The following is a 19252-nucleotide window of genomic DNA, read 5'->3' on the forward strand; positions in this document are numbered from 1 at the left end:
TGCTATCCCCTTCCCCAGATCATCACATCAGTGAAATCCAGTTTTACTTGGAAGCTTTTTTATTCTCATGTCTAACATGATGTAAAAACTTGTAATTACAGATTGTTCATTTCAGGCTAACACTTGTAAACAGCTTGTAATTTTCCCTTGGGCAAATTCTAGGTCTGAGTAACAGCATTTTGTCTGCACAGACTCCTCTTACTTTACAGTGCAGTATTCTTAATCTCCTGTTCAAACCTGGGGTATAGAACCGACATATTATTAAATAACCATGGCATTCTACCCCAGGGAAATGGACAACACATCAAAAATGTCTTTCCCTTTTTGTAACAGATTTATTATGTTTTTAACAGGGCTATTTTGAGCATTAGATTTGAGACAGAAATCTAGTAATGTCTTTAACCTTGCTGTCCCTTTTCAAAGAAGTGGTACTTTACTTCCTCTCCATAAGCACTTAAAAAAAAGAAAAAAAAGAAGAAAAAAAAAAGAAAAACGAACAACAATGCACTGTTTGCCACTAATAGCTCTGCCCTTGCCCTTTCCTGATGGATAGCTGCTGTATGCTGTTATCTCCCTCTTAGCTGCTGAACATTCCCATTATGTTTCCTATTTCTCTTATCATTGAGGAAATAGCAATCTTGCAAAGACTTGAGTGTCTGCTGCAAAGTATTGAGTGCCTCTGCTTTTAGTTTCTACTAAAGCATTAGGTCGTACACACAAATGATTAGTAGATGTCAGACAGTTTTTCCTCATTCGCTGAGAAGTTTAAACATAATTGTTACCATACAATGAGTTCTACCTGCAACTTGGTAATTTCACACTTCAGACTTGATGACTCCCTGAAGCCATGTCCAAAAACCCTCACTGATGTGCAGTCATACTGCCGAATATCACATAGCCCAGCATTTTCCAGCTCTGTAATTTCTGGAGCCTGGTCTTCAAAGTAGAAGTTAGAAAATGAAGGTAAATATATTGAACTCATTCATATGCATTTACTTTAAGCAGTATGTTTCTTTGCCTATCTAACTTAGAAAACTATATGAACAATAAAACCTGTAAACAGGTGATGAAAGGTACAAAGAGAAACACTTGGTATTGATAAAATGAGTTTTAGCTTTAATGCTAGTCTTTTTCTCTTCCCTTGGAACTTCACCATCATAAGGCAGAGAAAACATTCATCTGATAATAAACACTTGTGAATATATGGGCTGTTTTCTCATCTATGGTTCTTTACGTAACACTTGCAGTATAAAAAGTAATTGAAACAGACTCCAGTAATAAGAATTGGAAAGATTAGAATTATACAATAATTTATCATTGGAATTTTTTGTTTAAAGACCAAACGAAAACATCACAGGTAGAGGTTAGTTCATGAACTAAACTTAGAAAAGTTAGAATACTCAGATTTTTTTGAAGTAAAATTAATTTATTTAATTTAAAGAGGAAGCAAATATTTATTGTTATTACCCTCTTCTTTCTTCCATTTCTTTTTAAATAGGTTCCTAAAACCAAAATGCTATTACAAAACAAAATATTGTTTTTGTTTTGAAAGGGTTTCACATCTTCTAGTACTTCTCATATTTTTATAGTGTAGCTGCTTACCTGCGTTTTCAGTCACTATCTTTTTACTGAAAAAACCCTGCCCAGCTCTGTTTGCTATACCTCTTTTCTTCACCATCAATTGTGCTTCCACCACATTTAACAGTTAGCTTACAGAGATGTAGCCACCAAAAACATCCCGCTTGCAGTTAATAAAAAAGACTGCAGGAGTGTACGGCAGATCTTCCTTGAAGAAGGCAGCATGTGGAAACACGGTAATCTCTTGAGGCAGTACTCTGGATTGCAAACTGAGTGGTAATTTTTTAAAATCTGACATACCAGAAACCCACATTTTGCCCTTGGGAAACAAGAAGGCTGAATAGAGAACAATAACAGCTGTATTAAATTGGAACTAGACTGCTGAACACAGTCCCACGATAGGGAACCCCTGCCAGTGTATAAAAAGCAGGAGAGAAAGGCAGCAAAATAAACATACGTTGCACAAATATGGAAAACGTTAAGGAAATCTCATTGTTTTTCCCACTTACCAGATAGTATGCTGCAGTCATATGAGCCATAGCCTTGAAAGCAGGCACAACCCCAGTCTGTACATTCTCCGTTACCACTACAGAGACCGGGACATTTCAGTGCAATAAGTAGGTTCTCAACAGAACCTTGAAGCTCCTGTTGGTTGTCATTTATTTCTTCTAAAACTCTCTTTTCACATTCATTCTCTAGAAGAGCTAAGGAAGCTTCTGCCCATCTGAGGTCATCTTTCAGCAGCAAATCTTTAATACACATACTGATCGCATCTTCTATTCGCCTGCCAAGAAGGCCACCACAGGATCTTCCTATACTGGAATTGGCTATTGCTTGCTGGCACAGTCCCAAAGCTCTAGACTCAGTAAGGCCAGAAGGTGTAGGCCAAGAAGGAAGAAACTTCTGGTCTGTATCAGTGGCATGGTCCTCTGGGAAAAAGTACCTATAGCCCTCCAAGTCTGTTTGGCTAAGACTTTGGAACAGAAATACTGGATGATATTCATAATAATTTTGGCGCTTCCCTCTACTTGTAATAGATTGGCTTTCCTGAAGATTACTACTGGAACTGAAGGAAATTATTTTCATGCCTGATCTTGAAGTTTCTTCTCTTTCTGCACCAAAACTGACCTCTGAGGTTGCAGAGACACGTGTGTTTACTAGTGAAGTTTTGTGAAGTTTGGTTTGATTATCCTCCCTCTGCAGAAGTGTAGAGGAATCCATTTCATGTGCAGGTGAACGTTTCTTTAAGCCTCTGACAAGCTCAACAGGACTGAGATACTCAGCAGTGACATCCAGTCCTGGTATCAGAAAAAGAAATCTACCATTTTCACTTTCTTTGCAAGACAGAGGAAGTTCTGATTTAGAGACTGCCTCTAGTTTATTCACCGATCGATATAATCCAGCAACTTCAAGTGTGCAGTCACAGAAGGCTGTTTTCCTAGAAGATGGTAAAGAGGCCGGTATCCTGTCAAACAAGCTATCTCCTGGTGGAATTCTATAGAAGAAACAAAAAGAAGAACCTGTATCTCAACTTCCTTGTCCATTTTTTTTCCCCATAAAGAATCTGAGTTTGTTTTGCTTTTTGTTGTTTTATACTTTTACAGGATTGATTACAGAATCTGCAACATACAGCTATGATTATGGACCCCAGTTAAATCACAAAACCCATAAGAATAACTTTACAAAAAATAGTTTAGGAGAACAGATCTTTTCTGATATTTTGTTCAAACCTACTCAAACTAATCTTACTTCACACTTAGTATTTAAATACTAATTTGGCACTTCAGTCTGAATTTACTCTGATTTTAAGTTAAAAAATTGGAAGGATTTTTTTTATTTCAGCAAGTTTTTAAACAGCACAAAGGCAAGGCTGAACCAAAACCGATGATGTTTGATTGAAACAGAAGTGTTTTGTTACCTCCATTCCTTAATAAAAGAAAAAGGAGCATTAGAATTGTTTGGGATTTCCACCCCACTGGCAGTGTGATAGTCATTCTCTGCAATTCCGTCAAAGGTGCCACAGAGTCCCATTGTATTTCTGTAATCTGAACTGGGTGCCCTAAGTGTTATGCTCATCCCCCATTCACTCACATCAGCACGAACGAAAGCTCCAGAAGAAAACAAAACCTAAAAAGAGATTGATGATATCATTGTGAGAAACATGACTTTTAATTTACCTAATAAAATCAGGTATGTTTGTTGCCAAGGAACAATTTGCAAAGCCAGGCATACCAAGTTATCCCATTAAATTCTGGCTCTAACAATTCTAAATCAGACAAATTTTGTTATTTCTTCTTCTAGAGAAATGCTGTAAATGCAAATCCAAAGCATCTCAGTCTTAGCAAGCAGCTAGATGGTGCTCTACAGGTCAATAAGCTTCATCCATCATTATCAGGTATACTGTAGAAGGTCAATGACAACAAAACTACAGGAAATCAAAGATCAGCTGGGCAAAGAAAAAAAGGCCACTCACTCTTCAGGTGTAAAGAGATAATTCTGGTAATATGAATTGACTTTTGGGGAGCACCTTTCTCACTTTCTTTTTGTCAGCTACATGATTCTCTGTGTTAGTAGCTGAAAACAGAATAATTTTCTACCTGCAAATGCAATCGTAAGTCTTCTAGACAGCTCAGAGTAGTCTCAAATATTCATTATTTTGTTCTGCAATATGCTTGGTAATTCTTCTTGATCAGTAGAAATATTACTATCTTGAAAATAAACTGAGAATTAAAATTTTTAGTTTACTAATCTGAAGAATTAAAAAACACAATCCAGACACATTTTTACTCACAGAAAAAAAAAAAGGAAAAAAAAAAGCTTATGAGTGTTGTGCCAAAGGAGAAGATGCTCTTTTCCACATAAAGGACAAAGAAACACTTATCATTCATGGGAATCCATGGAGAATTGTATGGCTGTTGTGAAGACACAAGATTTTATAACTTCTAAGTTTAAATGCTGTTTCTATTATTAATGGTGCACAAACCTGAGCAAGTCACTTAATTTTTCTGTTTCTCAGTATCTTTACTTCTAAAAGGTAAGAAATTCCATTTCTCTATTGCCTAATGATGCTTTAATATTTAATATCTGAAGTGTTCAGATAACAACTAAATATTTAAAGTATTCTTATGCTAATAGCCAAATCTACTTTGAAATGGCATATCTGTTTTTATGGCTTGCTTTCCAGACCAACAGAATGATTAAGAGCAATTCAGTGTTTCATTTTAAAATTCTGCTTCATTTCAAACTCAGTGGAGTTCTACGGCAATTCTATACAGAAGAAAAGCTACAGGGAATTATAAAAGCAAACATGAATGTTTTATCTGAGGGCCAAACTCTTTAGAGAAACCACCTACACTTCCAATTCTGCAGATGTCACCTGGAATACTTCATTATGTGCCTACACAACCTTCCGATATGACACTGGTGTGAGCAAACTGCACACAGAGATCCCATTTCAGAAAATTAGAACCGCTAAAGAAGTGCATATTAGATAAGAAAACTGCACCATCCACACAAGGGCCATATATTGTAACTGACAACACAGTTCCAGAAAGGTGTGCACATTGATACATCCTTGTTTTTGAGGACAACGTCCATCACTTACAAGCAAAACACTGGCTAAAGGACTATGATTATGAAATAAACATTATGCTATTGCTTAATTGCAGAAACTAAAGAACGTTTTAGTTCTGAAGTTGGTGTGAACTGGTAAAAATAATTGCTGTTACCTTCATAAGCAATATTTACTTACTGTTACTTTCCTTCCTAGGTAGGATTCAGTGATTCTGACATGGCTTCCTGTTGTGTCTCTACTTATTACGGATAAGTGTGGCTGTGACTCATGTAGCTGACCACTGCACATGTCAAATGCAATTATATCACTCCCTTCTTTGGCAACAAAGCCACAGTTACAGGATGCTGGATAGTGAAGACTTCCACAGTCCCACTGGCGAACATGAACTTCAAAATCTCGAGACGTACTCTTAGAGAGAACAAACGTTCCTGTTTTAAAATTGTCATAGAGTCTGGAATCAAAAGAAAAGTATGTGATGTCACTTTGGTTATAAAACAGTTGTATCACCGTGTGTCAGCAACTTTACCTTAAAACAGATCTATAATATTTGATGACCTGTGATACTGTAATTCATTTTCATGCATCAGGAAAAAAAAAAGTTCAGCCCACAAACCAATGCACAACTTTGTTCTGAACAAACACCACCACATCTTCTGTGAAGCTCTAAATCAAAAATTTCAAACCTGTTCTACAGCAGAAAAAGAAGGAAGTAGAGAAGGGTCACAAGTGGAGTATATGTAGACAATGTTTGCAAATGGAAATGTAACCATAAAGCCACTTTGATTCTTTGATGCTTTTTAATTGTGCTTATGCATACTTTAACAGGGAATCACAGGCGCTTCTCACCCTTTGTGTTTCTACTGCAATGCATCCAGACAGCAAGAGCAAGACGCTTAACTGTGTGTATGTGGGGGGCAGGTGTTGAAGATTGTACCAGTACCCTTGAAAAAATGATTTAGAAAGTCACATACTTTTAAAAAGGTCTGCTTTATTAAGATGGAGATGGGGAATGCGTATTCCCAAAGATTTGAAAATGATTTAAGATGAAAACCATAAATAGTCACTTCCATTTTTTCCCCTTAGGGTTAGCCATCTGTTCCCTGAAGCAAGGTTAGAATAGCCAATTTAATGATTCAGTGGTAAGAAGAGGAGGAGGAAAAAAAATAAGAAAGAAAAGGTACAACAACAAAGAAAAAAACTTTTGCGGCAAGTTTAACAGCCTCTTGGCTATAAATGGCATTTGATAGTTAATTGCAGAATGGTAATTTGCTTTCTGTTTAAAGGCCCAGCAGACAAACTGCAGATGGCCACCCTGCTGGGACTGCACGAGATTACCCGTGATTCAGTAGGGACAGCTCCCTTTCTATTTGTTTCCCCAGTTTGTAAAATAAATTAGCAACACTATTTATTATTAAAAATAAAGTTCTTTCCCAGAAGCCCCGTGCTTCCAGCAAGAACATATCACAGTAAATCACCGCTTCACAAGAAAGCTTGATCACAATGCACTGAAGGTTAAAATGCCCACTGAAGGCATCCCTATAATTTCCACTGAAGAAAAAGCTGCAAATCTGCATTACTCCTCTGACTTTATTATTAGTACTAGTCACAGTGCTATCAGAGCAGCCATTACAACCTGCCTTTTCCGTTCCTTTATCAAATTCACAAAAAGAACCATGCTGTGGGCCGAACACTCTTATTTGGAGGCAACACATCCTCTTCCTCTCACCCTGTCACTTGAAGAAATGTGCTTTTGTTGAGCAGGGAATACACAAGTCCCTCAGATGGAAGCTGTACTTGTTTTGATTCCTTCCATGCATTTGAAACACTATGAAAGACAGAAGCATACAAAAACCATGCCAGCTGTGGCTAAGGAAGCTGTCTTCACTTTGGAAAGAAGGTTTAGTGATGTGCAAGTGACAGCAGTGAATAAATTGCTGTCAATGCCATTAATGAACCTAGCACAATGTCATACTGACAGTAGATAGCTTCTAGCAACTTGATCCTTACAGGAATTCAGATACCTACACCAGAAATACGGAAACTATACTGCGGACTGGAAACACTTTTGCATTAGAACAGTTTTGCCTAATTTTATCATTGTTCATACTTAATGATATTTCCATCTTTCATATTCAGACTGTGCAGCCACCATTCCTCTCATGGCATACTCCTCTGAAAAGGGAAACAGTTCGCTTGCTTCCCCTTTTTGGCACGACCTAAATTTTATATTTTGAAATACAAATATTACAAACATACTAGAAGCTTTAACTAACTGAAGCATGTTTATTGTGACTGTCCAAGAAAGAGTATAAAACACACAGCACAATTACAGAAAACTACAGTTTGCATCACCAGCATAGATTAAAGTAGAACAAAAAAATCTTGAAATTAAGAGCAGCAATCCAGTGATTACCTTCCATCAAATGTAATTATATGAGGGTCAGTAAATGAGTAGCAGTAGGCGGTTGGTAGATCCTTCACTGTAATCTTCAAAACAAAGAAACGCATAGTTAAGTCATGTCAGGTTAAGACATAAACAGACTCAGGCACATTACTTGTCTTATGATATTAATTTACTTTCTAATAAATAGGTTATATTATACTTTTTAACCAATCTAAGTGATTATATTAATATTCATATTTATTTAAAAAAATCCAAATGAAAATGCAGCATTTGAACAAAAATAAACCAAGGGAAAATTGACCACTTAGAAATCTTGGTGTAATCAGCATGTCACAATTGAAATAGAAACCTCATTTACATCATATTTCTGGCCTGTTGGTTTTACAGAGCTTAACATGAAGATTTTCAACCTGTATGCTTTCTGGAACATAGCCATTCCACAGAAAATTCTCACTGGATATAGGTTCAACAGCAATTCTGGTAATTCTGTCTCCATCCTGCATAAAGTCTGTCACAGCAGTGAAATAAATTATAGCTTGACTACAGATTCCATTATTGCAGGGTTTCTGGAGAAGATCCACATGACAAGAAGAAAGAGCCAAGTTTAAACCTAACTGTTCTTTACCTGTTTTAATGAAAACACATCATTAGTGAGCTTTCCTCTAAACAAGTTACATTTTTTATATTACTGTTAACATAAATACTGATTTATTTGCAAATAGCAAAGATTTTTCTGTTCATAAATGAAAATAACTATGCATTTTCCTCGGGTTTGGTCATGCATACCCCCCTCTCTACACATTCACACAAACACAAGAAAATGGTTTTAATTTTCCACAGTGATAGACAAAATAATGGAATTCTTGCTGATGTGACAAAAATGACTCTGCACAGGCAAGGCTCCTTGTGAGGTTCACAGGACTTGGGCTTGACAAAGTACTACAGAAAAAGACAATAATAGTAAAAACTGAGGACTTCATGACTGTATATGCAATACTTCCAAAACAACAAGTCAAAAAAAACCACTAAATTATAAACTTTGCAAGTATTATGCTACTCTGACTATTCAAGTCAATGTGGCTCTGATAGCCATAGCTGCGAAAGCTACCTTCTACTTCAACAAGTAATGGATTATAGTCACATTCTTCTTTCAACAATAGAATATACACTCTGTGAATATTTTAGTATTTTAGGAAGAATTTTACAGTATTTTACAATGTACCTGCTTCTCCCAAGAAGCAAACCAGAAGGAATATTTGGATAAACACAGCAAACATACAAAATGCAACACACTAAAAATCAGGATAACACTTACCTTCATCAACAGTACTCAACGTTAGTGATATTTTACAGTCACTTTCAAGCTGGTTAAATTCAGGGCAAGGAATAGGAATTCTACTTTCTATTGCCAACCTGTATTCCTTGCCATCTTCTGATATATCATATGCTTCTGGATGTATCTAGCACAGAAGAAAGTATACTTAAAATGCAAACATCCTTTGTGAACTACAGCACCACTACTGACCAGGTAAGAGGAAAGTACAAAAAACTAGATGCAGAATGGCATGGTGCATGGCTCATTCTACTTGATTAGGGTAATCTAGACAGTCTGAAGAGCAGTGGCATACTGGGAAGAAGATGAGGACACTGTAACAAGAGTCTGGAAAGTGTGAGAATAAGGGGCAAGGATAAAGTAAAGCTAGCTAAATAGGCAAGGGATTAGCAAAGCACATTAACACCACTAAAATGCATTCCCTGGGTAACTTCTGGAAATCAGTATACAAGTAATTTGCTGTATTGTCTGGGGGAAAAAAAAAACAAACATACGGGCCTCATGTAAAATGGTAATGCATTCAGATTTTATAGCATGTGCTACTTACTTGCACTTACATGAGATTAATCTGGCCCTGATCCTGCAGAAAGGTAAATTCTTTATGACAGGAAAATCCTCACTCAAGTCAATAGGATTACTCCCAGTATGTAATTGTGTGCAGTCTGTCCTTCTGGGATCAGGGTCCCAGCTCCTGGCCAGCAAACAGGTACATAAATCTACAGCACAAATTAAGGTTTCCTTTTGGACCTGTTCTCTGGCCACTGATCAAGTGGCATCACACAGCCTGTATCTACATAGTTAAACTTTTTCCAGTTTTCCTATCTAAACCCGAAGTCTTCTTCCCCACAGACAGCTGTGAACAGGCCTTATGTCAGCCATGCTCTGGGACAGCCTGTTGTCATATCATAGGCCAAAATCGGGCCAGAGAGGGTAAAAGTAGCTAAACATAATGGACAAAAATATGCCAGGGCTCGAGTCTGAGCTATGGCCCTCCTTAGTTTACAAATACAGAGGAAGCATCAGAATCTACTCTAGTTGATGGCGATCAAGGCTTTCAATGGATTGTTATAGCTTGCAAAAATTCTTGATTCAGTCTTCCTGCATTTCGATTATACGGGGAATACAGAAACATCTTTGACTCGTCCAGTTCACTACAGCCAACAACGTGCTTTATTAATTAACAATTAATAAATTTTGAGTACCTTCTAGTCAGAGGACTCACTGTATGCTGTGGCTATCATGATTTACTTGCTTTTGTTCAGCATTCTACATTGTCTTATCAGATTGGGACACACAATAACTGCAGAAATATTCAAACTATCTACCCACAGTATACCCACATAAAAAGTCCAAGTAGTTACGTATCTGCTGCATTCATACTCAGAAAGACTCCCACTACAATACTAAAATACTCTTTTCTTTTCAAATTACCTTAATGCCAGCAAAAAATTCCTTGCTTTCAACTGGAGAACTTTGTATACCTGGCTTCTCCACGAAAAAAGCAGAACTGCTACAGTAGACCTGTAGAACAAAATCAACATAGTAGAATACATTTTTGGTATGAAGTGGTCATGTGAATACATAACCCAGCCATAATGCCTCAGCTTGATGAACTCATCAAGCCTGCTCTTCTGTTTGCATCAGAAGTTAACAGTTGCCAGTGGTGCTACTTGCTTGACTGAATTAGATTGAATATTCTAAGATCTGTTCCTGGCATACTCCACCCGTGACTCAGACACTTCTTGAACTAAAGGCTGCATACAAATCACCATGTTTAATAAGCACCTAAATCTCCATGTATTTAAGTAATCCCTTCTGGAGCATTTCTGCACCCCACAACACCTTGTGGAAATGCGTTCTATACTTTCTTAAACGTTACTTATTTCTTTTTGTCTGATTTATGTTTGTTGCCTTTTAATTTTGTTGAGTACCCACTAGATCATGGATTATGTAAAAAAATCATCCCCTCTTTCTTTCTTCTCAGTACAGATTTTTCCTGGTGTTATGGACCTGGATTATCTTTTTTAAACTGAGAAAGTTTGCTGTGATTTCCCTCCACTGAACCAGTTCCATGCTTCTATACACCGTTTTTTGGTTGGTGATAGTTTGTTTTGCTGTATCCTTTTATTCTGAGATGCAATGACCACACATTAAATATTTGAGATCTTGAGAAAAGCAAGGATTCGTCACAACAGCAGACAGTTTATAACTGTGTCTTTTCTTTTGACTGTCACTGAGCTAGCACCGTCAGGCAACTATTCACAAATTCTCTGAAGGATTTTTGAGGATTAGCAATTACTATTGCCTGTAAGCCATTCAAGCAGCCTGCTTTTGGCTTGAAACCCACTGCACTATCAACATAAAACAGCTTGGGAAAACAGACTTCAATTGGGTATTAGTATATGTACACGCACACACACACAAAACGTTCTTATGTTTTTTATTTTGGCTAAGAAAGCTTAACCTCTATTTTGGTATATGCAGGTAGAAAGCCTATTGACTTTCCAGTGCTTAAGCTTCTCAAAAGTTACCATATAAACCTAGATCTTCATTCTGCTACCACTGAAGTTAATGTAATTACTCACACTGCTTTTGAGAATTATCCTATTTAATCTGATAACAGAGACAAAATCATCAAGCAGTGGCTCATTACTGATTCTGAAAAAAGAAATCTATCTGCTGAATAAATAGCACAGCTTCTCAAAACCACTACCTCATATAGCCTCTCGATTAGATAGTAACATCCAGAATCTTCTTAATTTACAGTATCAAACGAAATTGTAGTAAAGGTGAAGAAGATTCAACTTGAATAAACATTTATCTACTGAAGGCACAGTATACTGTACTGAAACAGTCTCAAAATGATAATGACACTGATAATTACTGATACATTCTGTGACATTTCCACATTCATATGGACACTGTTGATGTAAACAAGAACTAGAGGCAGTATATTTCTGCCAAGAAAAAAATATGCAGAAAGACGCTAACAACTGTTAATATTTGCTGAGCATTTATGAAATCATAAACCTTTAGACAAAACAGCTACAGAGGAGAAATAACACATTTACAAAAATAAGAGATTATAATAGTTTTTAACATACTCTGTCTCCAAGTCTGACGTTTATCCCATCTAGCTCTAAAAGTGAAAATGCATGAACTGCTGTCTCGCATTTCAGTTCTTCTTTGATACCTTCAGGAGAAAGTCTTGACCAAGTCACAACGAATCCAACCGAGCTGTTTGCAAAAGGAACGTCAAAGGTACACCTTAGGTAAATGCTGCCTTTGATCAACTCTGCTACAACCTCAGGAATGTCTGGTAGTGGTGGTGACACAGATGGAGATGATGAAGGAGCCAGCTTACCTAGTTAAACAAAAGCGTGGTTTGTGCTTTTCATTCTGTGCAAAAACAGTATTGGATGAAACAACGTTGACATATACTTTATCAACTAATACACTAATAATATTTACCTTTTTTCACATGTGGAGATCTTACATAATTGCTTAGGGAATCAGAGAAAACATGTATTTTGCTTTCATTAGTTATTAAAATGAGAAAAACTGATTACATTCTATACCATACAAAGGTGCTGAAGAAGAAAAAAAAATGAGCGAATTAAATGCAATGAATCATTTCACCAGACAGGAGAGAGCAACATCCAAATGAATTTGCCTACTTATAAAAAAATAAAATAGAATGGGCTATGTAAAAAAGGAAAAGAAAAAGCGACAGTATGATTCCTTGGGAGTTAGATATAACATGAATCTGCCAATCAAAGTAATGAGTAAATTAGCATTATTAAAACTACTTTTTAATATTACGGTACTTACTAACATTATGTTGAGAAACTACTTTTGCAATTGCAGTTCTGAAGTTACCTCCTAACTTCTGATTTTGCATCATACCAAGCAATACCACTGGTAAATGAAAACCTTTTTTTATTTAAGGAAGTGTATAATTTAGAAAGTGTTGACATTATTGGGTCATGGATGTAAAGAAAATCTCAAAAAAAAAAAAATCAGAAGAAAATACTGCTACAGATGCCTTGAATTTTCATTCCCTCGGCATCACAGGTCTGTGGCTTTGCATTTGCAACATCTATAAATTCTTCCTAACTCAAATATTGACATGCATACAGAATATTCCTATACCAAGGAAATACCAAAGAATATTCCTATACCTTATAAATTATTGCCCCATGTTAAAAAAACAACAACAACAAAACAAATATCACAAGACACTAACTGATGTGTAAGTTCCCAGAACAGAATAAATATTGTAATCTGATTCATACACAATTACGGTAGTAGTCAGTACAAAACCCGAAGACAGAGACCACAAGTTGTGTGGCTTCATCTAGGAGCAAGGGTACAGAACATTTTAGCACTTTTACATCTTTTAATACAGATGTACCTAGCAAATACCTAGAGATGTCGCTAATAATAAATAAATAAATAAGGAATTAAACTATTCTCTAAAATACATCTTTTGTCTCCCAAGGTCAACATCTGAATGCTTATTTATTAGCGGTAACCTAGGACAGCCAAATTGAGCGCAGACCTGCTTTATAAAAAAAAAAAAATCTATCTTTCCTACATGGGCCTAAGAAAACATATTCATGCACAGCTATTGTTTGCTTTGAATGTCATTAAAAACAAACACAACAACAACAACAAAATAAACCACAGTGGAATCTTGATTAAACATGAAAATAACAGCATTGTAACAGGAGTAGGAAGAGGTTATTTGCTCAAAGTTGAAAGGGCAGCAGCAAAACTGAAACACTCATTCATTAGAAAGAATGAAAAGCGGATTTTGATGTTCCATGCTTCAGCAATACAACATTTGTATTCCTTAGCATGTACAGGAGTAACTGCTTGAAAATTTGCATCAAGCATTTGCAGCTATCAAGCATTAAAGGGAAAACGCAGTACATATGGTAACCTAGATACAAAAAGCAGCACAAAAATACAAAACACTTAGCATGAAAAAACATCACCTTAAAAAAAGGGCTTTTAAACTCAAAATGTGTTTTGGACTTGGAGTATTCACCAGAGTCAACCCAGAGTTACGTTTCTTCTCTGCTTTGAAGCAGTAGAAATTTGCTAGCCTGCTGCCTACAGTTTTTATATCCTCTTTCCTCTTCATGAACCCATCATCCAAAGGAAATGCAAAGTCATATTGTGTGGGCGTTCTTTGTTGTTTCAGTCACTTGCATTCTGACATTCAGTCCCATTTCTGTCATTTTTTTCTGTCAATAAACTCTTAGAGAATGACTTAACAATTGGTCCTAAAGGGATAATGATGGGCCAATAAAGCACAGTAAAAACTACCAGTAGTGTCGCTGCTAAGCTTTTGCAAGCAGTCAGTAATAGAGAATATGATGTAGAGCAATACATTATTTCATGCATAAAAGTATTGCAAGTATTTTCATCAACAGTGTTTTACAGCACTAATAAAATTCTCCAACCACACTGGCTTGTCACTATTTATCAATATCCATACCTGTAAGAGTTTAACAGTACTTTCCTTAAGTTATCTAAAGCATCCAGAAGGACTATTGAAATACTCAAGTTTCAGGCTGCGAACAACACAGTTCTGCAGCTCAAGGGTCCAGAACATCACAAGGCATTGCAGAAGGACTCACGTCAGTTCATTCTCACCATACTAAGAAGTGTGTATCAGTAGAGTATTTCTGTGTTGAACTTTCTTCTGGCAACAATGAATGTACTCTCCAAAAATAAGATAAAAGAGTTAGAGCAAGAAGGATACGCCTAATGAAAACAAACAATAATTGACATAAATATATTTTCATCAAGTTCTTAAACAACATTTACTCTTATACATGACTCTGTAGACATTCAGTGATGGTGATTCATTCGGTATCAGTGCCAACATAGGTTTTGAATTTTGACTTCTGGATGTGTCTCATAACTCCACCTGACTAAATGGAAAAAATAAATTCCTAAGTTTTGGGGCTTTGAACAACACTTGATTGCCAAATGAAAATTAAAAAGGGGTGGTGTGATTGCACCTTGCTATAACAAATCATTTTCTATCACATCAAAACTAAGAGTGCAGAAAACTTTTGTATATATAACTATTGCCAGGCATGCTCAGCAAAATAGCTTATAAAATATCACGTTTTCACAGAAACATCAGTTACTGTTCTTATGTTATTATTTTCAGCTATTTTTGAATAACTATAAAATAACCAAACACCAGAGAACACCTAATGAAGATATTCTTTTTAAGAAGGTTAACATGAAAGAAATGCTGAAGAAGAAGTGAAGAACACTGCTGTTCAGAACATGAGAAAACTTGAAAAACACACTAATAAACATATGCTCTTAATTGAGTTAAAGCATGTACTTTCTCACCTTCTGCACAATACCCCATGCATCCTTGGGTGGGCTGCAGCAGGTAAACAAAGAAGTCTCCGCAGTTCCTCACGCTGACAGGGATTCGGAAAAGACAGCAGTCTCTTGAAGTGCTGAAGAAAAACTGCCATGTCGCACAGGCTGTTAACTGCTTGATCTCACCCGGCTGAGGCATGGATTCTGACTCCCTCAGAGATAACCAGACAGGGGCTTGAGTACCACAGTGATTCATCTGAAGCACCAGAAAAAATGCCAGAAGATGGTTAATGCTATGTCAAATTGTTGCTGTGGTTTAAGGAGGTACGTATGTATTCCATTTCCTGCATGAGCTTTTAGCAAAGTTCAGATAATGTAATTGAGGGTTTGCTTTTTTCCCCTTCAAAGTTGAATACAAGTCCACACAAAAGAGACTTAAGTCCTTATTTGGGTCTCATGAATCTGGCTTTCTAAAGACAGGATAAAATTTAATCCCTGAACCAGGAGCCACCACACATGAGCTTTCTGCCCCAAAAAGTTACCAGCTGTGTTATGGCATAACGAGTTAACCTACAGCAACCAACTGTGCGAAGGCTCTGGCAGCACAAAGGGTAGAACATACCTGCACCAACTATCAAAAAAGGGTATTAAAGCATTTTACTGCCATTTGCTGTGGACTCAAGGCTCAGCTAACCTCCTGGATTTCATCTAATCATCAGATGAAGCAAGGTTACTCGCTTGCACCCTAGCTACAGGACACCTGCTAAGCACAGTCTGTCTTTCAACTCCCCACCTCTATAAGCAGACATGCTTGTAGCACCCCTGCACCAACCATGGGGATTTTGTAGAAACCATAAATCCTTTGGTGTTTATGAAGCAGTGGATGTTACAAGGTCTGTGGTTGCACTGCCAACTCAGCAGATGATTTAAGACAGTTGTTGCTTCCTCTCACCCAAACAAAAGTCTTGCTCACTGCTTTATGCCAAGGCGTGAGGAGAGCTGTGCTGTGCAATAGTCCCTATCCTCCTGCCACCACTTTGGCTATATGAGGTCTTCAGGTCAGGGAAGCTGCCATGCAGGTCACAACAGTAACACCCCTCATAATAACCAAAACCTAAATCTGATTCAGCAAACGCTGGAGTGTAACAATGGAATACAGAAAATTAATCCTGATGAAAGGAGATGAGGGAATCTGGTTCATGGGTTACCAGAATGTGTTCAAGATCACAGCCTGTCTTGCAATGCAGAAAGCAAGCACAGGAGAAACACAGAAGGACAACGGTATGTATTTTTCCTCACAAAACCTTAAAGATTTTTCTCAGCTAACTAACTAGTAAACTGAAATAAACCCAAAACTTTCCATGAAAGTTCCTAAAGTATGCAAAAGCCAGGATTTGAAAAATATTTACATGATAACTATAATCTGAAATTTGAAGATTCTGAGAACCTCTTTTCCTTCATAAATTGCCTCAAATATTCTTTGACCTGATAGTGAAATGAGGTCTCAGAACATTTTTTAATACATTTTAATACCTCTTCATCTAAAGTCTGAAGACTATTGCAGGCTCGTTGTACACAAAACTCATCTCAAAAGTACATTTTTCTTTATCTAGAGTGTCTGAGCCATCAGACTGAGTGTCATCAATCCATCAGACAGACAGAATCTATGAGAAGTAGACACAAATGGGATGGATTGTTTAACACTGTCTGAATCTTTGACAAGTATTAAGTATAGCTGTAATAAAACTTCTCCTAAAGGGAAGGAAAGGAGGAAACTTCCAAAACAAGATATTCATTTTAGTTCAGTTTTAATGTTTTGACTTCAATGTTTCAAAATAATTGTCTTGGTCTTGTCAACACATGCAAAGAGGCAGATGTCAGTGCATAAATTTCATTTGCTGACTAAGATTCAAATCAATCTCTTGTCAACAGTAATTACCTGGGCTCTTCCCTATTTGGATGGTAGCCTGTTTTTACCATACACTTACTAAGCACTGAGAGCTTGGGTCAGATTTTTAATACTCTTCTAGATTATCAGAGTAGGTATCTTGATGGTTTAATACAAGGCCAGGTTGGATGAGGCACTGGGCATCCTGATCTAGTAGGAGGTGCCCCTGCCCATGGCAGGGGGCTTCGAACTGGGTGATCTTTAAGGTTGCTTCCAACCCAAACCATTCTGTGATTCTACATACCTCTGTTCTGAAAAACGCTTTATTTTTTTTCCTGGTTTATCATATTGGTTCTTTTATAGATGTGTCCATTTTGAAGAAATAAAACTATTCAGTTAATTTGTTTCTATTAAATCTAACCAATAAAAAGTCCTTCCTTCAGGAAACAGACTTTGCTCAAGATTTTTGCAGGATAACAGCATGGATAACAACAGCCTCTGCACACAGCCCTTTAAGTCCTCGAGTCAGCTGCATATTAAAGGTATTTCAGTGGCTTTATAGCACTCTAAAGATTAAAAAAAAAAAAAAAAAGGTGCTACAAACTCAATTTAATTTTTGTAGTATTTTCAACTGTTTTGCATTCCTTTTAAAAGGGTTTTGTTTTGTTTTTAAAGAGACTGAACCCAGGCAACTTCAATTCAGTATAAAAATCACAGGATCACAGGTAAAATGATGCTTAATGACATTTTTTTTAAATAAGGAAATATTTTCAAATAGGAAGCTACAAAGATATATCTCCTTCAAATGTAACTATTACAAAGATAGCTTCAAAATCAAGCATCGCAAGTCTAAAGTGGTAAATATTCTACGTCGTTCTTGAGTCTTAGTGGACTTGCAGATGATAAAGGAACTAATCTGCAGTTAGCTCTGTTAGTTCAATTCATTTTAGGAGTAATCTCTTCTCTCCGACATGATCACTTTTAAAAGCTCCTCAATTACTGGGATTATGTGGCTGCAAGTCTTCATACTGCTTGCACATAGCTTTAGGAAAAGACTGACCATCACACAGCTGCAGCTTTACAACATGATATCCCTGCTACACTAGCATTGAGAAAATCACCTGTTGCAGGGACTATCAATGACATTTTTTGAATGCTCTAAAAGTGATCTAATTTATCATCTTCTGCCATAGTCCATTCACTGTAAAATTTTTCAACACATAAGACTTTATTGTTCAGTTAACATACTTTAACATGCCACACACTTAGAAAAAAAGGTGCTTTACATTCTTTCACATCAGTCTCCATAACTGTGTCATTTTTTATACCTATCTTACTGAAAAATTCATATGAAAAACATGTATATTTTTCCATAAACAAATGAGGTGTAACAATACCTCCACACACTTGGTTGGCATCTCAGCAGGCTTATCAAAAATCATAAAGCGATACCAGCCTGGTGTTAGGGAATGGTCACATATTAAATCCTGAATAGCTGACTGCTGGATGTGGGATGAATCAAAATCGACACTTCGGTAAGGGCTCTTTAGGATCTGATGTCCACCAGGATGGCATTCAAGAACTGTGGGGAAAGAGCATTGAGACGAAATGTCAAACAAATACATTAAAAAAAGCTTTCAAGTATTTTTAACTGGAAGATGGCACGGAATGGTATGAGACCACTTTTACTGAAAAACATTGAAATCTTAGTAAAAACAACAACAACAAATAGTTATGTTAGCAGTCTAAAATTTAATAGAATTCATCACGTGGTAACATTCCTTTGTTTAAATGGACAATAAATGCAAATTAATAAGTATGTTAAGTATTTACTCCAGATGTTGAAAAGGTGGAAAGCTTTTATAATTTAAACAGTGTTTAGGCTTCCTCTCTGGATTTTGACTTGTCACTGATGCTTACAAAGCCTAATAACCTGAAGAAAAATGGAGTGTCTGATACGTGAGAGGATCAAACTCTTACTTCTTGAGGAAAAAGGATTATCCAAAGGTTCATCTTTTGCATATAGGCTACCACTTTACCAGGGCCCTGTGTATGAAATGAAGAATTCCCTCAAATGGATGCAATAGTTGCACATAGTTTGCATGTATAAATGCAGAT

The 19252-nt window shown here is 36.7% G+C and overlaps 1 protein-coding gene across 6 annotated transcripts in view; it reads right to left on the bottom strand.

Moving 5' to 3' along the window:
* VWDE (von Willebrand factor D and EGF domains) overlaps positions 1 to 19252 on the bottom strand; it is a 42510-nt gene that overhangs the window by 18417 nt on the left and 4841 nt on the right. For all 6 annotated transcript variants that reach the window (XR_007167779.2, XR_010829138.1, XR_007167783.2 and 3 more), the window contains exons 2-12: positions 18532 to 18716; positions 15271 to 15502; positions 11994 to 12253; positions 10321 to 10410; positions 8872 to 9016; positions 7967 to 8181; positions 7566 to 7639; positions 5330 to 5603; positions 3497 to 3705; positions 2088 to 3073; positions 800 to 936 (exon numbers count right to left, since the gene is read on the bottom strand). Coding sequence is in view for 3 of the 6 variants with exons in the window: in XM_066991765.1 (XP_066847866.1) it covers positions 800 to 936; positions 2088 to 3073; positions 3497 to 3705; positions 5330 to 5603; positions 7566 to 7639; positions 7967 to 8181; positions 8872 to 9016; positions 10321 to 10410; positions 11994 to 12253; positions 15271 to 15502; positions 18532 to 18716 (2807 nt within the window). In the remaining 3 variants the exon portion in view is untranslated. The remainder of the gene's footprint in view (positions 1 to 799; positions 937 to 2087; positions 3074 to 3496; positions 3706 to 5329; positions 5604 to 7565; positions 7640 to 7966; positions 8182 to 8871; positions 9017 to 10320; positions 10411 to 11993; positions 12254 to 15270; positions 15503 to 18531; positions 18717 to 19252) is intronic.

The sequence above is a fragment of the Anser cygnoides genome, chromosome 2 (assembly GCF_040182565.1).
Source record: "Anser cygnoides isolate HZ-2024a breed goose chromosome 2, Taihu_goose_T2T_genome, whole genome shotgun sequence".
In the NCBI taxonomy this organism is placed as follows: domain Eukaryota; kingdom Metazoa; phylum Chordata; class Aves; order Anseriformes; family Anatidae; genus Anser; species Anser cygnoides.